This window comes from Lampris incognitus, chromosome 15 (assembly GCF_029633865.1).
Source record: "Lampris incognitus isolate fLamInc1 chromosome 15, fLamInc1.hap2, whole genome shotgun sequence".
Taxonomy (NCBI): domain Eukaryota; kingdom Metazoa; phylum Chordata; class Actinopteri; order Lampriformes; family Lampridae; genus Lampris; species Lampris incognitus.
In genome coordinates this window covers 40,496,829-40,522,894 of record NC_079225.1, presented here as the reverse complement: position 1 = coordinate 40,522,894, position 26,066 = coordinate 40,496,829, and the positions used below count along the sequence as shown (strand labels likewise).

The window sequence follows — 26,066 nt, the reverse complement described above, 5'->3', positions numbered from 1 at the left end:
CAAGGTGTAAAAGATTATTTATTCATCAGAAAAAGCAGTAAAAAATAATAAAACAACAACAAAAAACTTTATGGACAGACTTGTACAAAAAAATGTGCCATCGAGATTAAAACGTGTGTTTTTGGAACAGAGAAAGCTTTGACCGGAAGCAGATTTGCTCATACACGAAACGTCTCTTTGATTCAATGTCCGTCTTTTTGAGTGAAAGTAAAGTTCATGAATAATATGAAAACAAAAGAGGACCACAAGCATCAGGGATACATTATCAGTCCCCTCAGAGATGAACCTCAACTTGACAGGGGTTCACAACATCTTACTGTTAATAATGGGTCGGGGGGGGGGGTCCTTTTTTGATGTAGTTTTCCAATTAGGGGGGACAAATTTTACTGAATAGAATTTGGTGGCGTTCTCAAAAAAATTTTCATGTAAAAAATCAATGCTCAAATGAATTACAAACATAGAGAAGTAATGAAAAGAACAATGTTTTTTTTTCCGTGGTTATGTCAAGGGAAACACTGAGGGACAGAGACAGTGTTTGGTCAGTGCTGTGAAGCTGGGCGTGATAAATCCAGCTGACAGGTGGGTCACGCCGCCGGACAGGTCCCGATGCTGACCGCCCCCCAGACCAGAGCAGCTTTGTTAAAACTCACTTGGCTGTCATTGATTGTCAGATTCCTCATGCACCCGACATAGGCCTTCTTGGTGGCAATGCCCCCTGGGAGGAAGGAGTCTGGGAGGAGAAGCAAGTATACGCCATGTTGAAAAAACACATTTTTTTTGTCACATTCAGTGAAATGCACAATTTCTGTTTACTGTTACGCTACACAGAAGCCATTAGGACTCCATTCTGAGATGGCTTGTCACATGCGCCATGCTAAATACTGCCCATTTTAACTCGTTCATCCCTACATATCTTTATAATAATAGTAAATTGTATTCATATAACACCATTCCAGAGTATGACGACACTTTACAGAGTAAAAGAGTGAAGCAGATACCATTAGAACAATATTAAAAAGAGAATGATGGAATAATGACACAACAGGGAGGAATAAATCAAATCAGGCAGACAATGATCAAAGAAAATATGCATTTATAACTACCAATTAGTCACTACAACAACATTAAACTGAAAATAATGTACACCATTGAGGAGAGAAGGAAGGATGAAATATGAGAGGTAGGAAATAAAGCTGAAATACAAATATCGAATTATAGAGAGGAAAACAAGGAAAACGCCTCTGAGAATAATCGGCATTCCACTTGCCTGGAGCTCCACCAACAAACACAGGGGCTCTGGTTTCTGTGGATCTGAGGCTCAGGGGTCCTACCGCGTGGTTAACTTCTGAGTCCACATCCAGCTGGACGACGTTGGCGTCTCGGATCACTGCAATCAAAGAGAAATGTTGGATTCAGAATGAATGCGAATGATTCGGTTGTCAAGATGAAAACAAAACTCCGCTCCAATCATCACTTAGCTGAACCATGTTTTGTGTTGGACTGTGGTTAACCCCATCTCCATCTGACCCAAGTCTGTATCTTGCCCTAGCTCTGCCCACCAGTACACTCATATACATACATACATTCATGCAAATCACCTTTAAACCTCAAAAGGGTTTGTTTTCACACCACACACACACACACACACACACACACACACCCTACGCAAAGGGTAAAAAACTATTAGTTTTTGCCCTCAGTTTTAACTTCCCCCTAACCTAATGTAATCATTTTTTGTGTACTATAAATGAACTTTGACTGATTGTCTGGATCATTCTCTCTTTCAATGAAATTTTAATAGAAGGACAGTCAACAACCTGTCCCCTCTGGAGAATATCTGCTAAACCACTGCTCACTCTTCTAGACCTAGGATTCACTCCATCTTTTCACTGTTATGTTTTAAAGACAAGGTAAACTTTATTTATCCTTACAGGGGATCTTCATGATGGATTCTGATAGGGAATCCATCATTCGGATGTTTGATAGGACCCCCCCCCCAAACAATCGAATGCCAGGGGGACTCTCACCTGTAATTCTGTGCCAGTCCCCAGAGCACAGGCCTTGCCGTGGAGAGACTTGCGTGAAGAACTCACGTACCCCACTGTTCACAAGGACCACCACCTACAGAATCGTACCACCAACAGGTTATGCAGAGCTACATCAATACTGCATTCAACACGAGCATCAACGTATTTTCATTTCTTCTTATGTAAACAATAAACTACAACTTGACAGTGAACACTGCTAGACTTACCACTCCTTGATATAAGTACACAGTGAGGTACTCCTCCTCTGCCATAGGTACGTGCAGTAGCACCCCTGATGCCACACGGGGGCGCACCTCCACTGTCAGCTCAAACCTTAGGTCCAAGTTAAACGTTTCATCTGAGGAGAGGGACAGACAGAAACAGAGACGAAGTTTGAAGACACCACGCTACAAAAACTCACATTCAGCCTGCGTTCACCAGCCATGTTTTTTATGCATTATGTGCTGGGGGGTATTTGAGCTGACGACAGCCCGAGAGTTTCACTCCGCTTGCACAACAGCTGCATTTCAGTTCCCAAGATCTTGAGAGCCCAACTCTCCCCCTAGGGGAGCCCCGTTTTCACCCACAGCTGCGCTGGAGGTGTGGCATTCCCGTCTTATGCGCCATTTGTCGTTTATCGAGACCATTTGGCCGGGCCCTGCCAAAGTCATAGTGGTCTTCCACGTCTCGCTGGCGACGCTTGGATCACGGGGGTACCACAGGGCCTTTGCACACCAAGTCTGAATTTTCTCATCTGAGAATTTTGCACTTTCAAAAAATAGATACAACTTTAGTTTAAAAACCCAACTCAAAAAATATTTCTGTCATCTGCCAGTGAGTTCTCAGAGTTCTGAGAATTGTTTGACCACGATGACAGATTAATAACTCATACGAAAACTTCTGACACAAGGGCCTTAATCTTGGATTAAAGGGTTTTTTTTTATCACGTCTGTACTCCTTACTTCCCTACAGAGCCCTGGAGTGGCCAAACAACATTTTGGTCCTAGTTTGAGAGGATATTTGAGTAAATGTATGTCTGTATGCAAATGTGTATTGTGGGCGCCAAATGCTATTTGGTTTACCTCGTTGTGAGTAAAGTATGCACACAACTTCAATACTGTGACCATCATGAGGCAGGTTAGTTTTACCCTGTCAAGGATGTGTTGCTGCGAAAGTGGAGCTGCTCTGCACATCATCAGTAAGGTCAACCTGTCTCACCAAGGTGTAAACCCAGCTCACGTTCCTTATTCTTGGATGAACAATCCAACATGCATCACAATGATGAAGTGGCACGATTTGATATTTCAAGAGCATGACAGGTTGAGTTTATCAGCACAACTTATAAACCATCTTATAAATCGTATCGTCTTATAAATCAAATTACCACATTTTCTTTTTTTTTACATTTCTTGCTAAATTTGGCGATTCCCGATCTCTGTACGTTCCATTCAAGAAGCATGGAAGGAAGTGAACTGGCTGTTACCCAGAAGGACGTATCCTCCCTCCTCTGAGAAGTAAGTCCCCAGCTCTGAGGGGCCCTCGAAGCACGGAGTGACCCCAAATGTCTGTGCGACAGACGACAGCCATTGCCCATCAAGCTGCAGGTTCCTCATACAGCCGGTGAAGCTGTAGACGGAGTTAATCTGCGGGTAAATCCAGGGAAGTGTAGGTTAGTCACACGGTATACGGAAAGAGAGATATTAATAACAAGGGATGTGGTCCTGCAGGGTTAAAAAGGGGGAACCGGGTCACAATGGCGGTTTCCTGCTTCCTGTGGGAACCCTATTGGAGTCCAGCAGTCTACGATAAAGAGCTGAATCTTTCCCATCGAGGCCAAGCTCAAGTTCAAGCTGATGTTTATGAACAGCCGGAGAAGTTTGTACGTAACGGGGATGGAATGCTCAGTGTAAATACACAATGCATAGAAAAGCAGGAAAACAGAAAAAAAAAATGTCAGAATATCCAAAATTATTTATCAAAAGCATCAACATAACCTGATATTATAAGGATGTCTAACTATAGATATTTCATCCGTAAGGAAGAAGTATTTTTCTATGCAGAGGGCAAAAAAAAAAACAAAAAAAAACAACAAACCAAAAATACAATGAATAATATCTGCATAATCAGGCTGTATACAGCATATTCCAGAATATATAAGGGGTTTATAATTACAGAGAATAAACGGAATATTTTAGTCTGTTTGAAAGGGATGACTGTAGTACCCAAAAACACACACACAGACACACACCCCATTCCCCCGACTTGTCATGTTTCCAGAGATTCCTTTGAATCGGTTCGATGGCTACCTTCCACATACATTCACACCCACTTAAACATCCTCAGCTCAGCTTCCACTGCTGCAGAGCGGCGTACCTGAATATTTTTCTGGGCCTTCCCTGGAGGAACCCCTCCCACATAGAGAGGCCTGCTGACATGCCAGGAAAGGTTGCCTCCCTGGGCTCTGTCTTCAAGCACTGTCAGCCCATCAATTATTAATCGACCCATGTTCCCATCACGGATAAAAATAACCTGCAGCAAGAAGGAACGAAGAGGTTGTCACTGCTGGAGCAAGGCGATGTAAAAAGATGTTGATGCACAACCAAGCCTGCACTCATCCATGCATAGACACCGGCAGGCACCGGATGCAGTTGTGATGGACTAGTAACACGTTTTTTCCCCTTCTTGTATGAGTTAACGTGATCGCGTCGACTTACATTGTGCCAAGCGCCGTCGTTATATTTCTCATGGCTCATGATTTTGACCCTGTGGCTAGCCACGTTGAAGGTGTATATCAGCTTCCCGTGGGCCAGGAAGAGAGCCATGAAGTTTTCTTCCTCTTCGTCAGATACATAAAAGATGAGGCCAAAGGATGCCTGAGTCTTCAGAGACAGGGAGAAGTGCGACCTGGGAAATGGAGGGAAATTCATTTTGACATGTGTGACGCCACAAGAGAAAACACTTGCAGGAGACTTGAGTGCAACTGCAAAGTGTCTTTTCAGGCAAACTTGACCTCAAGGTTACATTTGAAGAACTCATTCCTTAGACCTACCTCTCGGCAAAGGATTCTGGTAGGTCTGTGTACTCCTGCCTACTGCTGGCGGTGCCGCCGTAGCGGTGGGCTTGACGGGTGGCTCGGGGTCTGGAGGGCAGGTAGCAGGGAGTAAAGTCTTCCCCTGATGGCTCTCGGTCATCACGCTTCAGTCCCATGAGGCCTAGAGGGAGGCTGGGCTCATTTCTGCCCACCTTCGTGAGAGATCAGACAACGGGCGATTATTTTGTGGCTCGGTTGTCCGGTGGTTTTTGAGAGTGGTTTCCTATTCGATTTCAATGGATGCTTGCATTGTGCCCTTGAGCAAGTCACTCTGGGTAGGAGCTTCAACAAACGGCCCTAAATGTACATTTGTAGTTACCCAGTGATTCAAGTAAATTCTTTATGAGACAGTACAAGCTTATTCATCAGCTGTCAATCATTTATAGTTATCTGATACCACGTTTTACAAAGCCTAAAGCTTTATAAACTGGCTCAGTGAAAGGCTCCCATTTCATTTACCTTCCTTGACTGACTCTGTTTGGGTGTGGAAATGTTTGCCCTGTGCTTTGACTGCAGGCCAGCGGGGGGGCGCTCTACAGGGCACTCCTGCAGGGACGTCTTGACCTTCTCTGTGTACTTCTGGAAGTCCTCTGGCTCGATGTCCCTGTCTTGTCTGGAGAGACAGACGACAGGAGGAGGGGAGGGAGGGAGGGAGGGAGGGAGAGAGATAGAAAGAAGAGGAGCCACAGCCAAAAAATGTGAGTGCTGCAGACGTATCCTAGACGTTAAAAAACAGGTGTCACTATGGAAACAAACTCCAATGCCTCACACCGCTCAGCTCACAGCTCTGTTTGTGAGTCAGAGAGAGAGAGAGCGAGAGAGAGAGAGTGAATGAGTGAGCGAGGCCTCCACACTGAGAGCTAACAAGCCAAATCCTCATTTAAAATGCTCCCACCGCTACCGTCTAAAGAGATTTAAAACAGACACACAAAGAATTTCACAGTTGGCTTTGTTGTACAGCCACTGGTGAAAACACTGACCCACCAACATAACTGTATATATTTCGGGCGTCTGAGTGGCGTGGCGGTCTATTCCGTTGCCTACCAACATGGGGATCGGTAGTTTGAATCCCCGTGTTACCTCCGACTTAGTCAGGTGTCCTTACAGACACAATTGGCCATGTCTGCGGGTGGGAAGCCGGATGTGGGTATTTGTCCTGGTCGCTGCACTAGTGCCTCCTCTGGTTGGTCGGGGACACCTGTTCGGGGGAACTGGGGGGAATAACATGATCCTCCCACGCGGTATGTACCCCTGGTGAAGCTTCTCACTGTCAGGTGAAAAGAAACGGCTGGTGACTCCACATGTATCCGAGGAGACATGTGGTAGTCTGCAGCCCTCCCTGGATCGGCAGAGGGGGTGCCGCAGAGATCAAGACGGCTTGGAAGAGTGGGGTAATTGGCTGGATACAATTGGGGAGAAAAATAGGGGGGGGGACTGCATATATTTAACTGAATGTGATCTTTAAGCGACAGTATTGGAGACTGTTGTTTTGTTCAGTTATCGCCCCGCTTCACACTGAACTTAGAAGAATAGGAAATATAATGTAAATACATGCATGGGCTAATTAGTAGCTTGAAATACTGAGGGCCCCGAAGAGACGTTTCAAGCATGTTTGACCATTTACAAGAAAAGCTGAGTGTTTTTGTATGGCTGTTGTAATGCCATGAGGAGGTGCCAGGATGCGTGCCGTCACATAGGCTCAATGCTGAGAAACCCATCGGTGTCACTCTTCAATACAGAAGAGACAAAACGTGTAAATCCCAGATCAACTTCCACAGACATGATGGTGGAAAGTGACTGGGAAGGCAGCCAGTATGAGTTAGACTAACAGTGTCCTATAGCGCCGGATGCTGGTGTGGTGGCGTTACATACAATGTTAGTGATTTACCTGTTGATGTAGGCATAGCTGATACAGCCAGTGAGGTTTTTGAAGCTACTGTTTGGAGATCCTCCGAAGTAGAAGCTCTTTAGAGCGGATCCTGATGATGACCTGGCAGACGATGGACGTTTCTTTTCATGCCTGTCTTTGTCATCCACCACCAGCTCGTACCTGAGATGGACAAATCAGCCAGTCATTTACTGGTCAAATCAGCCTTTAAATTATCAATTTCTGTGTGCCAGACAGACTACTCAAATGTCATCAATTTCATTGTTACAGCCAAATATATTTACATTATTATTTCATCATTAATGTCAATATTAATTCCCTCTGTATAAACTCATTCTACTAAAAGTGCCTCGCTACCAAAAGGAAACAAGAATATAGGCTAAAAACAACGTGCTCACTTCTGGTTGTTGACTGAAGCGACCAGGAAGTGATTCTGTCCATCGTTGTATTGTTTCTTGTGAGACTTGACTTTGGTTCCTTTGGAGTTCAGCACCACCATTCCATTTTCCAGGGAAATACTGAATTCGTTTGACTGGAGAGACAAAACAGTGTGAGTGTGCGTGTGGTTGTGTGGAGGGGGGTATTAACAGTTAGTGGTACAGGAAGGTCATATAGACAGAGCAATATTCTTCCAAACGGCTAATAACGTTCCATTTAAGAACGAACTATTTTTAATCTTGAGTCTTAAAAAAGTCTTATCTTTCTTAAAAAGCAGGAAACACGGGGATTCAAATCTCTGTGTTGGTAGGCAACTGATTAGACCGCTACGCTACCCAGATGCCAGATATATGGCACTTTTAACTTCAGTAGCTCCATTTGGAAAGAATTTAACACTTTAGAAATTCTCCAACTCATCTTGAAATGGAGAGAAACTGTCTCGCGCTACAGGCAACAGGGTGAGATACGTTGATTTCCCCCTCCCCCCATTATGAAAAGCATAATTATGATCAGCGTGATTTTACATTAAGACATCGTACAACATTAAATGACACGATAAGATGGACATTCGTCGCTGGGAGGTCGACACTGGTTCTGGGTTTACCCCTTCTTTGTGGTAGAACAGGAGTCCGCTGGGCTGCTGCGTCCTGAAGTTGAGCCCTCCCTCGAAGCTGTCGAAGGGCAAAATCTTGGCTGTGGATCCCAGGTAGCCCTCTCCAGTGAAGAGGGCTTTGCGGGACATCTGTCACAACAAAAAACACATCTTAGTTCCATCTCCGACCGCCTCCCACTCTCCTCCCCTCAGCTTGCACCTCACCGACTCCCCCGAGGGACCATCGACCGGCTCAAGGTGAGAGGTGTTCAAGTTGTTCTCTCTCCAATCAGGATAAGAGACGCTGGGGAACGTTTTTCTCTGTGTGTGTGTATCTGTGTACAAGAGTGTGCCTGAGTGTGTGTATGCTTAGTGTGCGAGCGCACAAGCTTTGTCTATCTTCATTGGTCCACACATTTTGCCTCAGTAAAGATCCCAGAGGCATCTAGAAACAACAGGACCGGATTTGATGCAAATTAAGACGACCCCGACAGGGAAATGAGGCCGTCACAGCAGCAGAGAAACAGAACATACTGCAGAACAAGACAACGACAGTAGAAACCGCTTCAGATAATAAAGCAACTAATCACCCGCCGCACCGATGTTTTCCCATCAGGCTGGAGGTACACAACTTTAATACGGCACGCTGAGCACTTCTCAAATTGTTTACTTTTCTGTGGTTGTATTACTTATTGTTGTTTGTTGCGATTGTTGCTACTGTTGTTCAAGTCAGCCGATTAAAAACAACTTCCTCTATGAGGGACAACCAAAAAATCCAAGTGAATTCAGTTCATTTCACTTCAGCTCATTTTAATTCAATTCAATAAATTTCAGTCTCGGGCTGAGTTCAACTGATCGTTTTCCGGATTCGAATTGATCTTCATCGTAACGATGCGATTACTGATTCATTTAATCGCTGAATCGAACTTTAAACATTTTTTTTTCACCTGTTGACATGTGAAACAGAAATTACAGACCTATGGAAATTACAGACCGGAAACTGCTTTGGGGTCAAAAAAATTTTTTTTTTGCTACTTTCCACCTTTATTCGATAGCGACAGGCAAGGCAGGGGAGAGAGAGGGGATGGCATGCAGCGAAGGGCCTGGGCCGGATTCAAACCCAGGCCGCTGCGGTAAGGAGTCAGCCTTATGTGGCATGCATACGCTCTACCAGGTGAGCCACCGGGGGTACCTTGGGGTCAATTTTTACTGTAAACATGAATGTTTTTAATAATGCAGCAGGTTAGAGGGTTCCTTGTATAAATTACAGCGTTCATTCTCTGACAATCTCTTTCATACCCAAGCAGAATTGGTAAAATTTCCCTAATTGAAGCGATATTGAATCGAATCAGAAATCCAATCAATGTGGGATCTTGTCAATCGGAATCGAATCGATTTGGGAAATCAGTGGTGATACCCAGCCCTATTTCAGTCATGTCAACTAAATTAACTGCTAATCAGAAATACTTCATTAATCCCCAAGGTGACACTAGTTATTACAAGACGGATGGGCCTTATCACGACATGCTTTGCTACAGAGAGATGTTTCGAGAGGATGGAGAGAGGGGGACTTACAAAGGACTCCTCAGGACAGCCGCTGCTGATGCCAATGGTTCCCGGCTCCTCCAGCAGGTTGAAGTCTTTCTTCTGGAACTGGAATCCCTTAATGCAGCCTTTTAGACCCACCACAGATGACAACTCAGGCCTGTGGGAGGCGCCAAAACACTGTCAATGTCCTGAACATGGTTTCAGCAAGAGTTCATCTCCAAAAAGGGGCATGAGAAGTTGGGGATGGTAGAGTACAGTGATAATCAGCCAAATGAGGGCCATATGTATGAAGGTTTTCTTTGAGACCCAACACTGCACCAGCTGATCTCACTTTATAAACTCGCCTTCAACCAGACAGGACAGGACTAGTTAGTGAAATGTGTTGGTTTAGTGTTGGGTTTTGGAGAAAACCTGCATGCACATGGCCATCCACGGCACATAGCTGAATGCCACTGGCCTAGTGATTAGTGGAGAGGACCAAATAGAGGGGCCACCTTCGACTGACACGCAATTTGGCCAATTGATTGGTGATGTCATCCCTCGACTGGAGAGCCGAGGTTCGATTCCTGTACCATTATATCTATAGTATCCTTAAGCAAGATACTAAACCTGATCTGCTCTAAGAGACAATGCAACCTCTCCCAGATTAACAAAGTACATCAAAATCACAAACTGAGGGGAAGGAAAAGTCTGTTTATCACAGCAACTGACAGCGTTGCAGTGTCAGACTAACTGATAAAGCCTTACAACAATCCAGTCAATGCAACGAAAATCCTTCGATCTATGTGTTTGACGATCCGAGCCACTGTTATTGACGTGTGTTGTAGTAATCCTAATGCGGACCTCACCTGGAGCTGAGGATATGGGATGGAGCTCCACCAATGTAGATGTCGGTAAACGGCAGTATGGTTTTCTCATTCTCCATAGATTTCACATGGCTTTTGTCCACCAGTAGGATAACTTTCTTTGACTGATGGTAGATCACTGACACCTACAAGGACGTCCCGACCAAAAAAAAAAAAAAGTCACAACACGTGTTACATGACCAGGCAAGGTCCCTCCACTAAATGTGATATTCAAATCAATGACCAGCATTCTTTTTAGCCAGTGTAGTGTAACCTGAGAAAACTACCTCATGGTATCTTGCGTCATTGATCTGCAGTTTGGGTAGGTCGCTCTCCATGCGTATTGGCCCACTGCTGAAGCCGAAGTCATACATGAGGCGTAGGAAGCCGTTCTTTAATTCTAGCAGGAAGAATTTTTCCTGAAAAGGAAAGAAAATGCATCACATGTTATAATATATCAGTGCTCCATGTCCCAAAATACTGTCCTAGATGAATACCGAAGATGCTTGTACATTTTTATGTTGTAAATAGGATATAAATTAATGAGGAGAAAAAAGTGGTGTACTACTTTTCCAAAGAACAATAAGCACATTTTTTTCTGCACATAAACTGGCTCACGGTGGACTTTATTCTAAAATCATTTCAACGTCTGGCGACACAGATTCTCTGTCAAAAGACAAATATGGTTTCAGACCAACACCCGTTTGGGCTCAGGGCCAGCTGAATGAGCTTCGGAGCAAGTCAGCACCAGGGATGACAACAGATTGCTAAAACTTAGCCTGAACAGATCCGGCATGAAAACGAATCTCTGTGGGTCAACTTCTACTGGGAATCAAGATTAACCCGGGTAAGAGACGCACGTCTATAAACTTACCCCGTTGACCATGAGGAAAAGGACACCGTTGTTCATTACTGTGCGTACAGCAATGTCGAATCTCGTGACGACGCCAAACTTGCCCCTCCTCTCTATGTTCTGGATGAGCCCATAGCCTGTTCCATCAAACAGGTAGCTGGCAATACGACTCTGTGAGAACGCCAACTTGTACCTAACGGTGGGAGGAGAGAGGTGTTCGGGTATTTAAACGATGTACACAACAAAAGGAGGTTCATCTTCATTTAATTTAGAAAGATCCCATGCTTATCAGTAAATTTCCCCAATTAACTGAGTTTCATCCCATCTAATATTGTACAATAAAAGTATTTATATATGGGCAACATATACAGTATTTATACAAACCACAAATTTCTATACATATTTATAGTACTTCTTAATTTTATATTACATTTCTCGAGTTGGGTTTTGTCTAATGCTCTTTTTCCACTGCATGGTACTGGCTCAACTTGACTCTATTCGATTCTACTCGCTTTACTTTTTGGGATTTTGCTTTCCGCTGCAAGCAGTATCCCCTTACGGCGAAGCCCCGCTGGTCATTTGTGGGCGTGTTGACTAGTTGTTTTTTTTTTAAAGATTTTATTTATATTTAAATAAATATACATATATTTGTATTCATTTATATTTTATTTATTTATTCATAGTGGTATTTTCACGTCACCTTTTAGTATCGGCTCAGCTCACTTGGAAACCTGACGGAGGCGGTACCAAAAAAAGTAACTGGTACCAGGTACTACCCCGAACTTCTGCCCAACAGAAAACCAAAAAAAGTGAGTAGAGTTGAGTTGAGTGGAGCCGGTACCATGCAGTGGAAAAGGGGCATTAGTGTCACTGTGAGAAACGCATCAAGTCAAATTCCTGTTATGTAAAAATCTGCACAGCAAATAAATTCACATTCAAAAGCACCATAAGGATACCTGGGACAAGGTCTTGACGTTACCACATCCATTTCGATGGTCTGTTTGAAATTGTACAGGCTGATGACGTCATTGTTCAATGACGCCAACTCGATGCATCCCACGAAAGGAGCGAGACTCAGGGGCGGCGGAAGCTGCATGAAGACAGTAAAACACAGTCGGTGTCTTGATTTGATCCGTGGAGGAGTCTATGCAGTTTTCGACATGACAACTATGAATCTTTGATTATTTGATTATAAGGGAATCCCAGTCTTTCGAGAGAAAATGCATTACCTTGACATCCCTGGGGACGCCACCCACAAAGAAGACTATATCTTTCGGGTCGATGTCGAACAGTGAGTCGGTGCCCAAGGCCACTCCTTTCTGGATGAACTTCTGCTCGTCTGTGGAGCTCTGACTCGGTACGGTCAGGAAGATCTTCCCATGCCTGCCCAGCCTGCCACCAGGGAGCACAAAAGAGCATGAATACCCAAAGGTCATTGCAACACGAGCCCCCTGTATGAGCCAGACCCACATTCCTATGCTCAGACAACTGTCAAGTATTGGTGGTAAGTTGGTGAAAACACACTGCATTCATACTTTTGACCTTAGGACTATGTACTGACAAGAATTTGGCGATACGATTCATATCACGATACAAGCTACGATTCAATACATCGCAATATATCACAACACTACAAACACTGCGATATATTGCAATATTTTGTACAAATTTTGGATGTCATCAAGAAAACACCTCAATATGAATAACACCAGAGTAACCACAGCCATAGCTAGTGTGGCACTGATAATGCCTGCTGTGGTTGTGGTTCCGTGCAGCCTTGTCGCAGTACTGCACCTGCCAACTAGTGGTCAGTGATGGAAACTACACAATTAAGTAGTGACGCTGCCACATCTCCTTGTGTGTAATTTTAAGAATCGATACAATGGTTTTTTTTAAAAATCAATTCAACATGCTGATATTGTGATACTTTGTATCGATATCTTCTTACACCTTTATTTGACCTTGGGGTGAGTTTTAATACCTCACGACACTTTACCTCTCGACTTTGACGTAGTTGAACACCGGCGGCCACTGACTGACAGGCTTGGAGCCCAGAGGGATCTCGACGTCTTCGCCTCCAAGGTTGTAAATGTACACCAGGTTGTCATTCTTGATGGCCAGACCCATGTAATCCTTCTTACCCTGTAGCGAAAGACAGCGAGGAAACGGTCAGTGAAAATGTATTCATCCTGTCACTGAACAAACCATGACACACCCCAAAAAAAAGTCTAAAACAACTGAGTTTACATTACCATCTTGACACTTTACAATGGTCCGCACTTCAGAAGACTATTTGGATTGTGTTATGATAACGCAACATTTTCTATTCGTTAGAAGCAATGTCATTTGTCAAGATGATGTACAATAGCTGCAGGATAGAGACACAACACAACATTTTATGGGATCCAAACCGTGCAATACAGTGTCGGCGTGCAGGCAAACAAAACACAAACATCTTTCATGTGTTGATTTCAAACAGTAGCCCTGCTGAGATTTTATCTCCGAGCGCCGGATAGCGACGCACAAATGTCACTGCATAGATTACAGTGGCACTGAAATCACCGGGGTGAAGGGCCATTAAAAAGAACAGAGAGGCCCCTCAGTGGGAAGCCCTGCTGTCTCTGTGCCCTTGTGGGTGTGGTGGTGGGTGGGAGGAATGGGGAATTTATGTAAATGATCCCTAACTTTGAAGGCACACACACTTCATTGTCACAGGCGCCTCTTGGAGGCCCTTTGAAAGAGTCACCAGCGTGCTTTCAAAGGCTTCTCTGTGGCCTGATCCCATGATCAAAACAAACTATTCATCTGAACAAACTGCCCCCGCGTTTTCATCGCCGCCCTTGGTCCGTCCTCCAGGTCCAAGTGTGGAAAGTCTCAATGATTCCCCCCACCCTACGTGCTTTATTTAACCCCCCCTCCAAGCATCAATCTTATGGATTGAGGGGGAGGAGGCTCCGCTTTTATGTCAAGTACCCCGAAACGGTACAAATTTAGATCCCAGACACACAAATTTGATAACCTCACGCCTGAGTTCAGAAATGGAAAACTATTTGTGCTGTAGTGGAGAAGGTAGGGCACGGTGGCGCGGTGGTTAGCGCAGTCGCCTCACAGCAGGAAGGTCCTGGGTTCGAGTCTCCAGGGTAGTCCAACCTTGGGGGTCATCCCCAGGTCGTCCTCTGTGTGGAGTTTGCATGTTCTCTCCATGTGTACGTGGGTTTTCTCCGGAGGCTCCGGTTTCCTCCCACAGTCCAAAGACATGTAGGTCAGGTGAATTGGCTATACTAAATTGTCCCTAGGTGGGAATGTGTGTGTGTGTGTGTGTGTCGGTCCTGTGATGGACTGCCGGCTTGTCTAGGGTGTCTCCCTGCCTGCCGCCCAATGACTGCTGGGATAGGCTCCAGCATCCCCACGACCCCGAGTAAGGATAAGTGATTTGGATAATAAATGAATGAATGGAGAATGTAGCACACTGAACGCCCCCCCGTCTCATGACGAGAAGAGAGGCCAGGATCAGAATAGACACACTTGTGTCATTTTCTCAGTGTCCTAACTTTAAATGAAATAAGGGTTAAATTAAACTGCTCCTTGTTTGATGGAGGACCACCTGGAGACCATCCCTGAAGACCCCTGGGGGGGGGGGGGTCTTCAGGCCTTATTTTGGTAATCACTGCTTTGGATTCATGCAGAGATGGACCAAACCAGATGAACACTCTACAAGTTACTCACTTGGTATTTGCTTTCTGACCCCATTTTAAAACGAGTGTCTTTAGAAAGTTGTAATTTTAGCTTTATTGGCTCTCTATCATCGCTGTGCTAGCTAGCATTTGAAAATTGACCCCTCCATCAGATATATTTTTCTCATGTGAATACAGTATCGGTTCCGATCGGGGAGGCCGTTCCTCCTAATCACGCCTCTCCAGGTTGCTCCATCGTTGCCCACGTAAGCGTAGAAGTCCCCCCGCAGAACTCTTGATTCCCCAGGTGGAACCCTATCCAGGACACCACCCAGTGACTCCAAGAAGGCCGGATACTCCAAACTGCTATTCGGTGCATGAGCACACACAACAGCCAGAGCCTTCCCCCCAGCGACTCGCAGTTGGAAAGAGGTGACCCTCTCGTTCCCCGGGGAGAACTCCAACATGGCGACACTCAACCGGGGACTTGTGAGTATCCCCACACCCACCTGGCAGCTGTCACCTTGGCTAACTCTGGAAAAGTAAAGAGTCCAGACCTTCTCCAGGAATTTGGTACCAGAGCCCATGCTATGTGTGGAGGTGAGCCCAACTATGTCTAGTTGGTACCGCTCCACCTCCCACACCAGCTCAGGCTCCTTCCCTGCCAGAGAGGTGACATTCCAAGTCCTGAGGACCAGTCTGTGATTCCGGAAGTCGGCACGCTCCGGTCCCCACCTTTGCCTGCCCCCAGCCTACATTGCACCCTACCCCAGTGCTCATCCCTGCGAGTGGTGGGTCCACAGGGTGAACACAGTATCAGATCAACCTACTTTTTTTTCTTTTATACTTTATGCAGTTTTTAGACTTCTCCAAACTTCTCTCCACTAAACTCACTTGACAAGAGACCCCCTATTCCCTTGAATGCATTTTTCTTTACCTCTCCTGTCTACTTACACCCAGGTTTTTAACTTTTATAGGGATGTGTTGTGTTATGTGTCTTATAGGAGCAACCAGCCAGGTTAAACTCCTTGTGTTTAAGAATTTACTTGGCTAAAAGGCAAATTCTGATAAATATTAAATATTGGCATCATCATCATTTTTTTTTTAATCAAATTTTCTCCCCAATTGTATCTGGCTAATCACTCCACTCTTTCGAGCCGTCCCGGTTGCTGCTCCACCCCCTCTGCGGATCCGGGGAGGGCTGCAGACCTCCTCCGATACATGTGGAGTCGCCAGCTGCTTCTTTTCACCTGACAGTGAGGAGTTTTGCCAGAGGGACGTAGCGCGTAGGAGGATCACACTATTCCCCCCAAGTTCCACCTCCCCCTCCAACATGCGCCCCGACCGACCAGAGGAGGCGCTAGTTCAGCGACCAGGACACATACCCACATTCGGCTTCCCCCCGCAGAGACGGCCAATTGTGTCTGTAGGGACGCCCAACCAAGCCGGAGGTAACACGGGGATTCGAACTGGCGATCCCCATGTTGGTAGGCAACGGAATAGACCGCTACGCTACCCGGACGCCCATGTTGGCATCATTTTTAAATTATTATATATAAAGGAAAATAGTAAAAGCACTAAGTGCCAGCTCCGCACAAACACTTCATCTGTGGCATATGTTTCTACTTGATGCCCCACATCTCTCACAAGCACACATGTTTATGGCAGCTATTTTTCATTTTGCCTGATAAGCCTTTGTTTGGATTCAACTGGGTGGCCCGTTATAGCAAAGTGATGATTTCCCTTTCTCCCTGGATTGCTCACGTTTCTGCTGCCAAGATAGAGGATGAAGCGGTCCTCGATGTGGTCCGTGTCTGGGTCCACTCTGATAAACAAGCTGATTGACGTCACCGTCTTCAGTTCTTCCAGGTTGGTGTGAGGATGAACCTCCACTGATGAATAACCATTGAACTTCATGGAAACCTGGACCTACAGATGGTGAAGAAGCATTTCAATAAGATGAACAATAACACGGAGAAGTCTCTTTTGAAGGTACACAACAGATTAAGGTGCAGGAAGGAAATTTTGGTTGGGTAAAGTAAAGGACTAAATGCTTTCTTCTCTATTAACAGCTAATGTTGAGGTGCCCACCTGCCTCGGTGGAATGAAGACTGGCTGTTCTGGGCAGCATCCACATGTACAAACCACATAATGTTTTTCCCCCGATAATCAGATTATTCCTGAAATCTGCTGCCAACAAAGAGGATGAATCCATCAGCAAAAGGATTTACCATCTCTGTAAAATCACCCCTCCCATAGTCGAGCCTGACAAATTTGAGAAACTCCTACAGTGCTCTAACAAAATGTGGTCAGACATTTCCTGCTCTTTTCCCTCCGAGCTCTCATCTTACTGACCTCAAAGCCCCCTACCAACACTTTTTATTCAGCCGCCTGCCGTCAGTCAGTGTCTGCTTTGCGTAGTGTTAAATCATGGCGGTCGAATGATACATCCATGTTTATTTTATAAATTAAGGCGTCTTCTGAATTTCCTTTTGATACCAGCTGCATTCACTAAGAAGTACTCCACAGGAGCTGGAAATGGAGGTGACAGTATCACCAGCTCTACGGGACCCGGTTAGTTCTTCAAAATCTACAGCACATTGCTGTTTCACTGTACCATTAACTAGATTACGCTTGCTCCTCTTGTCTTTAGAATGACACCCAATCTGTCAACAAATGTCGACATTTTTTAATGGGAGTTTTGACCGGACACTCCTCCATCACTCACTTCCCCAAATCACCACCATGTTACTCGTGGGTTCAGGCTCCACATAAAGAATTTGCCACTCGATGCCATTTTGGATGAGCGCTGTCATTTGAAGTCACTGCCACCCACAACAGCGATTAGCCTCTTCGAAACGAAACGATCGTGCACGTTTCTTTCGCTATCTGTGTTTGGCGAAGGGTGATGCTGACCTTCTTGGCTACACTCCTGGCCTGGGCTATAAGCTCTCGGATCCTCATGATGTTGGTGGTCACATTGTTGACGGGCTTCTTCTCCTCGACCACTTTCAGCTTGTCCAGGAGCTCCGGCACCAGCAACATCAGGTTATCCACTGAAAAACAGACAGACAGACAGGAGAAGATGTGTTGTCACTGCGCTGAGAAACAGCCGTGCTTTGGTTTTTCATCTGTCTGAGTATTCGGGTTTTCTTTTTGGTGTTCATCCGAGGTGCTTGGTGTACAAGACAAATTACAGATAACGTGACATCAGTGTGTCGTTTCACTTAATCTCAGACCATCTCACTATGGCAAGAAGGAGCGGCCCAGATACTCAGCCCATTCAACCTCCACGCGTATTTCTAAGTCCATTCTGAAGTTATGACTAAAGCTAAAGGGAAATGGAGAAATATGCAAAAGATTCTCAAGTCTGAGCAGGAAAGTTTTAACAATTGCGAGAGACGGAAAAGTTGAAGTACTGATTTAGAAATCAAGGACATTTTTCAATTTTCTCCAAGTTTATGCTTGTCAATACTACTCTGTTGTTCTACAAATTATTTTTGACAAAAAAAAGTCAGCTGCATGTGTTTAATCTCTTAGAGCCTCCGAATGGTTGTGTTGGCCCTGAGAAGAAAGAAGTGCATGTCAGCACAATTATACCTCATCCAGCTAAAAACTGGCAAGTGTGCTTTTATTTTATTTTTTGTTGTACTTGCAAAAGGTACTTATGAGTATATTTTTAGTTCCCCAAAGTTAGTGTACTTTTCATACTTAAGTAGGCTAAACTTTAAAGATATTTATCATCCATCCATCCATGATCCAAACCGCTTATCCTGCTCAGGATCGTGGGATGCTGGAGCCTATCCTAGCAGTCATTGGGCGGCAGGCAGGGAGACACCCTGGACAGGCCGCCAGTCCATCACAGGGCACACACACACACAAACACACACACACACACACACACAAACACACACCTAGGGGCAATTTAGTATGGCCGATTCACTTCACCTACATGTCTTTGGATTGTGGGAGGAAACCAGAGCACCCGGAGGAAACCCATGCAGACATGGGGAGAACATGCAAACTCTACACACAGGAAGACCGGGGACGACTCCCTAGGTTGGACTACCCTGGGACTCGAACCCAGGACCTTCTTGCTGTGAGGCGATCGCACTAACCACTGCGCCACCATGCCACCCAATAAATATATATATTTTTTATGAAAATTAATTTCATTTAATATTTAATTTAACATTAATAATTTAATATTTAAATATATATATTCTAAATATATTTTAAAGCTATATATATACATAAAGTGTACACTTTTTTATAGGGGTGAGGCTTAATCTTTCAGACATTTCAAATGTTTGTATAAAATTTGCTCGCCATTTGGATGGAAATAAAGCTACTTTCTACATAGATGTCTCATAGTGGATGCAGAGACGGGGAGTCTGAGGCGTTAACAAGACAAAAGAGCATCCTGGTGGATACCAAGGAAGGTGGCAAACTTGATTTTTGCTTTGAGCCCCTATTACCTAAAGACGGTGGACTTATTTCTAAAGGAGGATCAGGGGAAGGAACTAAACATCACATACCTGTTTCCCCGGCAGAGATGACGGCCCGTTCGTAGGCGGTTGTGGAGTACTCATTGTTTCTCATGTTGTTGGCCCACTGCTCCACCTTGTTGCTGATGGGAGTGATGTTCTGGAGGACCTCCGCCGAGCGGTTCAGAGTCCCCTCCGCCACCTCCTGGGTGAACTCCAGACGCGTTGATGTTCTGTCTGTAAGTTCAGGAAGTAGAATTCCAGGATTGAGGAACAAGTGACACACAACAGGATCTGCACACTAGAAAGGCCCAGTTAGACAGATATACTTCAGTAGTGACTTTTCGATCGGGGAGCTCTCCCTCAGACTTGTTATAATAACTGAGAATCGCCATCTTAAATACCCATAAACCACATTAGAAAGTGATGTAACATAACACACACCTGTTGCAAAGTGACAATTTGAATAATAAATACATGCAATAATAAATATTACACACACACACACACACACACACACACACATATATATATATATATCCAAGTAATTTTGTTTTTTTTCTCAATTACTTTTCAAATGAGTAAAAAAAAAAAAAAAGAATGTCGGCAAAGTTTTTTTTTTCTTTTATGCAATACTTAGCTTAATTTTCATCAACGTGTCTTCCTTGGATAATGAGTTTTAACTAAATACTGATTTGGCGGTTTTCTTTTGCCCTGAAGGTGGTTTGAACACCTGAAAGACATCAACGGATGAGAGCCGACATCAACAAGGGTATAAAATGGGTGATGTATATCATTATTCCCAAGGTAGCGCTTCTGTCTGAATTCTTTCAGTTTTGTAGTTTTTACAAAGAAAAATGTCAAGTGCTGCATTGAAGGAGGTCGTAAACTTCACTTGGAGAGATCTTGTTTCTTAGTCATTCATCAGTAGGAATGGGGTTCACCTCTTAACACGACTACAGTCAGACGTGTTTCAATGGAACGCCGTTTAGATCTACCCGCTTTTCTTTGCAGAAGCTACAGAACTGAAGGAACAACTGATGAATGTACTACCACATGATATAGTCCGCCCATTTTATACTTCATAACCTTGTTGTGATGTCAGCATTCATCAGTGGCGACCTTTCAGGTGTTTAAACCCCTTTGTGCAAAAGATTTTCAATCTAACGAACTAACTAAGCTAACTGGTAGCCCATGCAGACCGGCAGTTCCGATAACACCGAGGGCGGTCTGGCGGCCTCGCCTGGCGTCGACTGTGGTGTTTTTGGCGTCCTCATGTGGAGTGCGGGGAGGTGTGTTGAAGGTGTCTGGCTGGGAGAGCTGGCATTAGATCGGCTGAGGGAGGCTGGTCTGCTGTATGCGGTGGGCCCAAGGACCACGGCCCCTGCCTGGCCCGAGGAGGAAGCACCGAGGGCGGTCGGGCGGCAGCCTCGCTTGGCGTTGACTGTGGTGTTTGTGGCGTCGTCATGTGGAGTGTGGGGAGGTGTGTCGAAGGTGTCTGGCTGGGAGAGCTGGAGTTGGATCGGCTGGGGGAGGCTGGTCTGCTGCATGCAGTGGGCCCAAGGACCATGGCCCCTGCCTGGAGCTGTGCCCGAGGAGGAAGCACGGAGGGCGGTCTGATAGGACGTGGAAGCGGGGCAGGCTAAGCTAACTGCTAGCCCATGCAGACCAGCTGTTCCGACAGTCATCCTGGCTGACGTTCGTTCCCTTGGACAGCGATTTTGTTTGTTTATTTAGTTTGGATCTCTGTGTTAGTTCAGATATACGTGTTTGTTAGTATTTGTGTTCTTGAAGTTCTTGTAGTTTTTGGATATGTGTTTTTGTCTTTGTGTTGCACTGCTGTGGGCTGGGGGAGACGATATTTCATTTAATTTCGTGTGCGGAAGTACATGAAATGAAATGACAAATAAAGTGTTCCTGATTCCTGAATAGGAGCTTTTAACATCAGTTTTGGAAAAACCATCAGTCAGAACTTGCTTCGACCTGTCATTGTTTTACGCTGATGGTAACACTATTCCATGTGTGAGGTCAAATTCTCTTACCCTTGTGAATACTGCTGATGTCCGCCACCACCTCTGCCAGTGTCCTCGTGTTTTGCTCCATTATCTCTTTGGTTTCCTCAATGTACTTCACCTTGTCCAACACCTCGGCTTCTACCTCTGTCGGAAGATTCACATTTGGACATGGAAAATGGGAAATCTGTGCACGCCGGACACCATTACAAAACCTGTGATGTGTATTTCTACAGCTCAGCAAGCCCTCGTACCAATCTGCTCCGAACGTAGTGAGACAGATTCCTTGAAAGCATTGTCGCTCTGTGTTGTCAGGTATCCAAGCTGTGTGACCATCCCTTCAATGGCCTACAACACAGACGGTACATGAATGAGGCTATGTCATCCAGAATTATTGTGGAAAAATATCAAGCGGGGACACACAAGCTAATTTTAAATAATTTAACATACATCATCGGCTCTCTGGGATAAGTTGAGGTTGGTCAGCGATGTGATGTTGGCGTCATCAACATATTTCACTATGTTGTTGTAGACGTTGGCCGCACTTATAGCCCTCTGCACGAAGCCATTGGCATCGCTGCTTTTCAGATCCCTAGAGGAGGAGAGAGAGCAGAGAGGTGAAGCCCGAGCTGCAACATTTGTAATGTTCAAGCAGATTAAGTTTATAACTGACTCAGTTCAAGGTTCAACTATATTTCAACTACAATCAGTTGTGATTTACGAGATTTTATTTCATCCATCCATCCATTATCCAAGCCGCTTATCCGAATTCAGGTCGTGGGATACTGGCGCCTATCCCAGCAGTCATTGGGCGGCAGGCGGGGAGGCACCCTGGACAGGCCGCCAGACCATCACAGGGCCCACACACACACACACACACACACCTACGGCCGATTCACCTGACCTACATGTCTTTTGGAAACCCATGCAGACATGGTGAGACCATGCAAACGCCACACAGAGGACGACCTGGGATGACCCCCAAGTTTGGACAACCCCGGGGCTCGAACCCAGGACATTCTTTCTGTGAGGCGACCACGCTAACCACTTTTATTTTATTTTATTTTCTCTTAAAATGGTGTCTCACTCATCTAGCTGGTTGGCTTGTCTCTCCAGCTCATCAGTGTGGTCGCTGGCCCTCTGGACCAGGTCTCTGTCAGCCATGGAAAGGCGGTCCGTCTTCTCCATCAGCCGTTTGCCGGCACCGTCGATAGCAGCATGGTACTCAGTCACATTCTGCGTACATACAAATATTGTAATTAAATTGTATCTGAAAAGACGTTTCTCACAAAAAGTATGAACACACACACACACACACACACACACACACACACACACACACACACACACACACACTTTCGAGCAACAGCTAACACTGTTAGCTTGGGATAATTGCATTTCCCCACAGAGTAATTCAATAGAGAGCCACTTGACTAAAAAAAAAAGGGGGGGGGCGCTGTTTGAAAAAGAGGCCCGTTCAACGTCTTGCAATGCACAAATTGCTCCCAAATAAAAAGGGCTGGCTTAAGAATGACACAGACCGTGGCTTGGGGTTCAATTTCCTGAATAAATTCAATCAGAGCACCAAGATGTTGCAATTCATACCACAGCCCATCAAGTCATATTACATCTTACCTCACCTCGTGAGCCATAAAGGAAAACTAAGCGTTAGTACACAGCAGAGGATTTCTTTATTTATTTTAATTTTTGCTCCCCTTTTGTCCCCAATTGTATCTGGCCAATTACCCCACTCTTCCAAGTCGTCCCGGTCCCTGCTCCACGCCCTCTGCTGATCCGGGGAGGGCTGCAGACTACCACATGCCTCCTCTGATACATGTGGAGTCGCCAGCCGCTTTTCACCTGACAGTGAGGAGTTTCGCCAGGGGGACGTAGCGCGTGGGAGGATCACGCTATTGCCCCCAGTCCCAGTCCCCCGAACAGGCGACCCCGACCGACCAGAGGAGGCGCTAATGCAGTGATCGGGATACATACCCACATCTGGCTTCCCACCTGCAGACACGGCCAATTGTGTCTGTAGGGACGCCCGACCAAGCCAGAGGTAACATGGGGATTTGAACCACCAATCCACATGTTGGTAGGCAACGGCATAGACCGCCACACCACCCGGACACCCAGTACAGGATTTCTAAGCTTGTTCAGCTCCCAGGCCGGAAAAAAAAAGAAGAGTAATTTCGGTCTCAAATTGGATCCAAACTCATAAAACCATCATTCCCGCTGACGGCTGGTGTGGGAACAACAGTCGCACAGAGTTACAGACCTCACCTGCACCAAAGCGTCCACCTCGGCAATCATTGCCTCTGTTTCAGAAATGATGCCAGCTGACATTTCCAGGGTGTCATTGACGGCCGCGTGGTCCTGGGTCAACCTCTGCTGCCTGGCCTGGGACACAGAGGAGACGACATGAAGGAGCTCAGTTAGAAGAGAAAACAATTTCCCCCTTTGAAAACCAGAGTATCTGCTGCCTGTGGAACCTCATTCAGGTTCTGCCAGGTTCTAGAAAAGACAAGACACATCTATATAGATCTATATAGTGGAGGTAATGGTGCATGCGGTGGGAACTGGATTAACACTTTCCTGCTGTGTTCCTGCTGTTAAATGGTTAGCCGTGTTTCCATCAGGCTGTTTTTTTTTGGACCCCCCCACCCCTTTTTCCCTCCCCAATTGTACCTGGCCAATCACTCCACTCTCTGAGCCGTCCCGGTCGCCGCTCCACCCCCTCTGCCAATCTGGGGCGGGCCGCAGACTACCACATGCCTCCTCCGATACATGAGGAGTCGCCAGCCGCTTCTTTTCACCTGACAGTGGGGGTTTCGCCAGGGGGACGTAGCATGTGAGAGGATCATGCTATTCCCCCCCAGTTCCCCCTGCCCCCTGAACAGGTGCCCCCGACTGACCAGGGGAGGCGCTAGTGCGGCGACCAGGACACATACCCACATCCAGCTTCCCCCCCGCAGACACGGCCAATTGTGTCTGTAGGGAGGCCCGACCAAGCCAGAGGTAACACGGGGATTTGAACCGGTGATCCCCATGTTAGTGGGCAGCGGAATAGACCGCCACGCCACCCGGAAGCCAGGGTAACTCTGTTTATGTAATTGAAGCCTAGCCTGTGTGCGCAACCCAGGAATCCCTGTGTGTGTGTGTGTGTGTGTGTGTGTGTGTGTGTGTGTGTGTGGTCACTACAATGTACCCTTGTTAGGGTATACAGTACTCCACCTCCTAGTGGCCGATTGTCAGGTTGTTTAGTGAATGTTGTTCCCTGTGTGATGGGCACCTACATTCCTGACAGTGTCTATATAGTGTCACGTAAAACATAGAATGAGTAGGATCTGTCGGCTGCGGTTTGTAAACACAACATTCAAAGATGGCCTCCCCTCCCTGGCTCAACGACACCAGAAGTGCGCACCACGCCCCCTGACCGCAGCCGCCAGAACACATCCACAGGCCAACTTCGTGTTGCTCCTCATTTCTATCCTCTCCTTCATTCACTCCTGTTTTGGAAAGAGCCTCGTCTGCTTGGGGTTCCACCTCGCCGTACTTGCATCTTTTCAGCGCTGTGTCTGCCATTGTCATAGCTTCCTCCTGGACGTGTGCTTACGATCTTGATCCGGAACCTGGTCATGACGTCCCGCTGCTCAAAGGCTAACGCCCAGAAATGTCCCGTATAGTGCAAAAGAAGATACTAAATACAAGCAGAGGACAGGGTCTCTGCAGATACGGACACCACCACACACCTTAAGTGGGGCATAAGGGATGACTGAGGGGGGTTATTGTTGTATGAGCTTCTACACTGATTTTTAGGAAAATCCTCCTCGTTCTACCTTTACGGGTCAAATGCACAGTCTAATGCCGCCAGGTTGGTACTTGGATTCAGGACATGGTCATTGTCTGGACTGGGCTCTTGTGGGAATGTTCACTCAGTGTTACGGTACAACGGGACATCATATCCTGTGTACTGGTAAATGGTCACAACCTGTCTGCGTTGAGCCCCCAGACTCACAGAGGATGCCTGTTTGGCCAGCACACAGATTCATGGCACTGATTTGCAGCAGAGGGCCGGACCATGGAGATCCCCATTCCCAATAACACCCTCCACTTCCTCTCTTACACACACACACACACACACACACACACACACACACACACACACACACACACACACATACCCCGATCGCAGTAACAGCTGTTCTGCAGGACAAACTGACCCATAATGTCAGCTAGGACCCGACAACAGAAGTTGGATCAGAACTTCCTGGACCCAAACCTCATCCACTTAGGATTTCACACGACTGTAAATCTGCAAAAGAAACGCGGTCTTGACACGAGAAATGCGGTCTTGCACATGGGAACATCACACTGCAGTATTCAGAACCCCTCCCCGAATACTTGGTTCTAGGCTCATTTCTGGGTTACTGCTTTGGTTTTGAGTATTTGAAGCAAAAACACAGTTCTCAACACTCAATCAATGCCCCCCCCCCCACAAGTGACAGTAATCTTTGCCTAAATTCCTAGAAACGGTCCTACTTAAGAAGAACAATACACATAATGACCGTGACATTCAGAAGACACGGAAAATACAGCCTATAAATTGTG

The 26,066-nt window shown here is 45.9% G+C and overlaps 1 protein-coding gene across 1 annotated transcript in view; it reads right to left on the bottom strand.

The window, feature by feature from the left end:
* The window catches only part of lama4 (laminin, alpha 4), a 52,093-nt gene continuing 26,027 nt past the window's right edge, over nucleotides 1–26,066 (bottom strand). The window contains exons 14-40 of the mRNA XM_056294614.1: nucleotides 23,739–23,855; nucleotides 22,543–22,691; nucleotides 21,906–22,047; nucleotides 21,710–21,803; nucleotides 21,486–21,602; nucleotides 19,495–19,680; nucleotides 17,873–18,012; nucleotides 16,721–16,885; nucleotides 13,279–13,424; nucleotides 12,512–12,674; nucleotides 12,239–12,372; nucleotides 11,304–11,475; nucleotides 10,717–10,848; nucleotides 10,433–10,575; nucleotides 9,612–9,741; nucleotides 8,049–8,186; nucleotides 7,405–7,538; nucleotides 7,007–7,168; nucleotides 5,578–5,731; nucleotides 5,077–5,270; nucleotides 4,742–4,931; nucleotides 4,401–4,556; nucleotides 3,511–3,670; nucleotides 2,255–2,385; nucleotides 2,028–2,121; nucleotides 1,268–1,387; nucleotides 1–730 (exon numbers count right to left, since the gene is read on the bottom strand). Coding sequence (XP_056150589.1) covers nucleotides 585–730; nucleotides 1,268–1,387; nucleotides 2,028–2,121; nucleotides 2,255–2,385; nucleotides 3,511–3,670; nucleotides 4,401–4,556; nucleotides 4,742–4,931; nucleotides 5,077–5,270; nucleotides 5,578–5,731; nucleotides 7,007–7,168; nucleotides 7,405–7,538; nucleotides 8,049–8,186; nucleotides 9,612–9,741; nucleotides 10,433–10,575; nucleotides 10,717–10,848; nucleotides 11,304–11,475; nucleotides 12,239–12,372; nucleotides 12,512–12,674; nucleotides 13,279–13,424; nucleotides 16,721–16,885; nucleotides 17,873–18,012; nucleotides 19,495–19,680; nucleotides 21,486–21,602; nucleotides 21,710–21,803; nucleotides 21,906–22,047; nucleotides 22,543–22,691; nucleotides 23,739–23,855 — 3,909 coding nt within the window. The 3' untranslated portion in view covers nucleotides 1–584. The remainder of the gene's footprint in view (nucleotides 731–1,267; nucleotides 1,388–2,027; nucleotides 2,122–2,254; nucleotides 2,386–3,510; nucleotides 3,671–4,400; nucleotides 4,557–4,741; nucleotides 4,932–5,076; nucleotides 5,271–5,577; nucleotides 5,732–7,006; nucleotides 7,169–7,404; nucleotides 7,539–8,048; nucleotides 8,187–9,611; nucleotides 9,742–10,432; nucleotides 10,576–10,716; nucleotides 10,849–11,303; nucleotides 11,476–12,238; nucleotides 12,373–12,511; nucleotides 12,675–13,278; nucleotides 13,425–16,720; nucleotides 16,886–17,872; nucleotides 18,013–19,494; nucleotides 19,681–21,485; nucleotides 21,603–21,709; nucleotides 21,804–21,905; nucleotides 22,048–22,542; nucleotides 22,692–23,738; nucleotides 23,856–26,066) is intronic.